Source organism: Nycticebus coucang, chromosome 6 (assembly GCF_027406575.1).
Source record: "Nycticebus coucang isolate mNycCou1 chromosome 6, mNycCou1.pri, whole genome shotgun sequence".
NCBI lineage: Eukaryota > Metazoa > Chordata > Mammalia > Primates > Lorisidae > Nycticebus > Nycticebus coucang.
The window spans coordinates 412,757-417,929 of record NC_069785.1 but is presented as its reverse complement, the minus strand read 5'-3'; the positions used below and the strand labels follow the sequence as shown (position 1 = coordinate 417,929).

At 45.0% G+C, this 5,173-nt stretch overlaps 1 gene segment (V, D, J or C); it reads right to left on the bottom strand.

Moving 5' to 3' along the window:
• Window positions 1–3,028: 3,028 nt before the first annotated feature.
• On the bottom strand, window positions 3,029–3,567 carry LOC128587719 (immunoglobulin heavy variable 5-51-like). The segment is given in 2 exon segments: window positions 3,029–3,357; window positions 3,439–3,567. Coding segments are annotated over 2 exon segments (375 nt in total).
• Window positions 3,568–5,173: the final 1,606 nt, after the last annotated feature.

Sequence of the window (5,173 nt, the reverse complement as noted above, 5' to 3'; positions counted from 1 at the left end):
AGAAGTCAATTAAACTTCATGAACCTTGTCCATTAGCCAAAAACAGATTAAATTCACAAGTTTTTGGAATAGCAAGTGAATTGGGGATGCTTTGATAACAAAAGTGTTTCTTATAACTTCTAGTAAATTGAATAACAAGCTGAGAAAGATTTAAATAAACTTTTAAATCCTAGATACATTATATAACCTTGGAAATTATCCAAAAAAAAAATAGCATGGGAGCTAAGCAAATGTCGTAGCAGATCATTACACAGGAAAAGCAGCCTCACCCTAGGCTATATGTCACCTAAACCTGTAAGACAGTACCGTGACTCATATGACATACCAGTGATCCATTTAAAATCTTCCTAAATGTCAATCAAATTGCCATTATTAGATTCAAGATTTAACAATTGAATACCCTGTTTGAACTCTGTTGGGCAAGAGCTCTGCCATTAGCGCTTGTGGTTTCATGTTGCACTCACTCAAGGACATGTCAGTTATTAACCTAAGGCTTGGTATCTGGACAGATCATATACTTAGACTTTTCCACAAACAGAAGAATTTTAGATATTACATGCAGGACAAAAAGTCTTGAAACTAGTATAAGTATTACTCCTATTGCCGCGCCCACGGCATATAGCCGTAGTGAGGCAGTGCTGTCCGCGTTATAGAACGACGGGAAGGTGGTTTGTGCTCCCCGGAGCTTTGCCCCCAGCGCCCCCAGTATGCACAGCATCAGAAATGTTGCCTAGCATGCTCAGTTACCCACTTAAGTTTAAAGATTGTGGCGTCTACTCATGTGTTTGTCATCCTGTACCAGAAGTCTGTTTGTTCTAATAAATTGTCAATATGTGCTTTCCTAAGAATGAGCACAATGCACTACTAATCCAGATAGAGCACAGCCTTGTGAGCTGCTAGACTCAGTGGCACCAACAATGAGCACATAAAGATGTTTTCCCACCAGTGAGCTAAGACGATAAGCCCAAGGACATGAAATACAAATTATCTACATAAGTTACAAAGTCACTGAAACACATCCACCCACCATAAAGTCCTGTTCAGAACATCTTGTTTCACCAATTGTCACACATAATAAAAATCAATAGGAAAAATAATACTTGTCAAAGAATTTACTCTAAATCAAAATTATAATTATCAATAACAATAAGATCAAATAGTAAATGTAAAATTAGTCAAGCATTAAACATAAAGAAGATGTCAAGCTGTTCTAAAAAGATAATAAGAAACTGAGATAGGAGAAAGCAGACAGAGTTGACTAATAACCGCCACCCTCCGGAAGCGGAACATTAAAACATAACAATGCATGATAAATCACACTTGTAAACGCAAAGATAACCCTCGCACGTAAGCAAAAAAATTGCATTATGTAAGCTCTGTAAAAATGTATAAATACCAACATGTGTACCCAATAAATACACAGCTGCATACTCCAACCCGTAGTGTGTCAGACTGTCTTTCCTGCGCCGACCTCTCAACTTTCCTCGTTCCTTCTCCCTGCACTCCCTCGGACTGAAGGCCACCGACAGGGCGGTCCGTTGCATCCTATCACAATGGAGTCAGGCTACATTTTTACTACATCTTTCTAAAATTCTGTCATGTTCAAGCAAGTAATAGTGTGTACTGGAGGGGACATCAGGTGAACACTGCACCAGAGCCACACTGGAGAAATATTATTAAGGACTGTGAAGAAATCATCATAGTAGCGAAATTCCAATGAGGTAGTTCTTGGGTTCATATTTCACAACTAAATAATCAATGGGGAATTCTGGTCTCTTGGAAGTCTCCTCTGATAAAGGATGCAAACCTGAGAATTCTCACAGAACCTGAGAAGCTTCTGGTGTTTTAAAGCAGACAGCAGACCCAAGACCTTCAGAATAAGCTGATAATTGTGAACAGTGAGAAGCTTCCACCTACCATAGACTGAGACCTGTGTCTAATTCATCACCCACTCATTCTCATTATTATTTGCTCATACTAATACAATATCTTCACTATCTCTGCATACATGATTTCTGTCTATCCATCATTGTCTTTTATCTGATTCTGAAACTTGTTTTTCAAAAAATAGTTGTTGAATGGAATAAGAAGTGAGAATCTATTAGTTGATGTCTGCTGAAAATCTTCAGGGTCATCCCTTCACCTTCCCTATTTGCCAAACTCAACGGAATTTTAGTCATGATTCACAGGTGCTGGATCACAAGATATCAGTGTGAGATCCAACCCCCACAAGACCTTTCCTGTTAGAGGGAGCCTCACCTGACCTACCACAGAGCCCTTGTGAAAACCATGAGCCAGTCTCCCTTTCTGCTCTATGAAGCCACTTTTGGCTTTCTTAAGAGACCTTCCCTGCTCTCAGCAGACATCTCAATACTGGACATTATAAAGCTTTCTATGTTCACTGTGTGCGTGTGTGTGTGTGTGTGTGTGTGTGTGTGTGTGTGTGTGTGTGTGTGACTAGCAGAGCCAACATCCACACTAAGCATGGTGGGGGTCTCTCTGACCTTGTGCCATGTCCACTACAATTGATTGTCCTGAGCTTGTTTCTTAGACCTTGAACACCATGGGGGTCTTCTTACTTTTCCTGAGAAATAGTGTGATTCCCTAGGACCCTGATAACTATTAGGGTTTTATCCTGCTTTTTGACTAGAAGGAAATTTATGTTCTGGGTTCTGTGCTTCATAGTGGGGTACATGGAAGAATCTGTATTATTATATTTAGTGACTTATTCAGAAACGTTGCTAATTAAGGTACATTTGGGGACATGATAATGTAACTGCAAGCCTATCTGTGCCTTTTGTGGAGACATTTTTTTCTTACTACAAGAAACATATCTAAATCAGAGACTTTGGAGGGAGCTCGGAACCATGAATCCACAGACGTTGTGCTGACTGTTCTACAGAGAGAAAGCCGCGACCCTACAGGAAACCAGGGCTGAGTCCACCTGCACCTGCCCTGGGTAACTCCGGGCCTGTGTGCCGGGCGCCCCATGGCGGCCGCGCCCCACAGGAGGTTTGTGTCTGGGCTCTCACTGCAGTTCCTTCGCTGTGTCCCCAGCACAGAAATACATGGCGGTGTCCTCTGCCTTCAGGCTGCTCCACCGCAGGAAAGCGGTGTTGATGGAGTTGTCGGTGGAGATGGTGACGTGGCCTTGGAATGCCGGGCTGTATTTTGTATCAGAATCACCAGGATAGATTCTCCCCACCCACTCCAGGCCCTTCCCGGGCCTCTGGCGCACCCAGTGCATCCAGTAGCTTGTGAAGCTGTATCCAGACGCCTTGCAGGAGATCGTCAGAGACTCACCGGGCCATCTCACCTCTGTCCCTGACTGCACCAGCTGCACCTGGGAACAGACGCCTGTGTGGGAGAAGCAGGACTGAGATCAGGGCCCCTCCTGCCAACCCCTCCTGTGACCCCAGATGTTTAGCCAAGACTGACCTGGGAGAACACCCAGGAGGAGGGTGAGGACGACAGCAGACTCCATCCTGGAGCACAGAAAGGGCTGCACTGAGGATCCAGCGGGCAGTGCAGGAGGCCCACTCTCCAGGGAGTTTAAAGAGGGTGTCCCTCACTCGAGTTTGCATATTTACACCCTGCCCCACAGTGGAGGCTCCCAGAGGACATAGCCCAGCATCCACAAGGCCCTTCCTATACTGATGTGCACCTCGGAGCAGGTGCAGGAGGGTCCCAATAATCCCTCCCAGCCCACCTCATATTCTGTTCCAGGTACACACAGGACTCAGGCCAGGGCTCCTCCCTGTCCACGCTTGTCTGTGATCCTGTGGTGGAAGTTGTTGGAATATAACTAGATTCACATGATAAAGAAAGAAAAGAAAAACTAGCAAACAAACAGGAGTAGAGCCTGGGGAGACTGTGAAGTGAGGATTTCATGCAGAGGTGCCTGCTTACTAGGACTTGGCCTCACCACCTGCCCTTTGCACACTCATGTGAACATGGTCTGGGCACCCAGATGGGGCAGCGGATGATTGCCACAGCCCTTCAGCAATCCTCCTCTTCTGTGATTATCCAGACCTTTGCTAATGACACTCAGGGCAAGTTTGTAAAAGCCGTTTTGCTGTCTGCATTTCCACATTCCTACAAACACGGTAAGTAGGGAACATGTGGTCAGGTCTGTTGATGTCAAGAGCCTTGAAGGGAACACACTGCTCCACCCATGATCAGTACTGCTGTTTTCTGACATGCATGTCAACCCCACCACTGTCTTCTTCAGCCATTTCTTTCTCCAGTAACCACTGAAGTACGTCTACCTTGTTGGCATGAGGGCCCTGCTTCTCCCCTGTGTCTGTTCCATGCTCTTTTGGGTCATCCCATTTCCTCAGTGGCTCTAAGGTCCAAAGGGGAATCTGTTGGAAAACAACACTGTATATATCCAAAGATATTTTGCACAATAAGGGGTCCTGCAGTGCAGAACCAAAATTGCCCCCTTCATCACAGCACGTTCCACATCCTGGGAAAGGTGTATGTTATGTGGTGAACATCCTCACCTTCATGAAGCCAGAGCACCAGGCCTTGGGTAATGAGCCAGTGTCTTCATCTGCAGAGTCCACTTTTCTCACATGAGAAACAGACTGACCTCTCCTATGGAGGTTCCTCATCCCATCAGAAACAGTCTGCTGTGTTTTAGGGTCACCTGCTGCCATGTGTGACTTTCCTGTTGTAAGATGTGGATCCAGCATCCACCCAAAATGGCATAAAATTCATGTCACAATGTGATACACCTCTCTCCTGCTACTGCCTGGATTTAGTAGTTTAAAGGGTTTTCCTCTCCACCCCTAGATCGGGGCCACCTTCTTTGACACTGTGGTTTGTGTTTTCAGGAAAATTGTTCATATTGATTGTGGATCAATCTTGTAGCCACAGCTTAGCATGCAGAGGGCCAGGACTGGGTGCAGCAGTTTTTTCTATTTTCAGTTATTACCTGTACACACCAATTTCTGCACTGTCTCAGTGTTCACAAAATGAACCTCTGGAGTGTGACTGTACCATTCCCAAGTCCCACTGATAACGTTTACGCTGAAAAACTTACTTGGAGCACCTGCTGCCTCACTCCACGTGATGCTGCAGAAATCAGTCATCAGAGGCTAGTCTCCAGCACCTTTTCATCCCTTGTTTTGCTAAACTATGCATTAGCTATGCATGAACATGGCAGAGT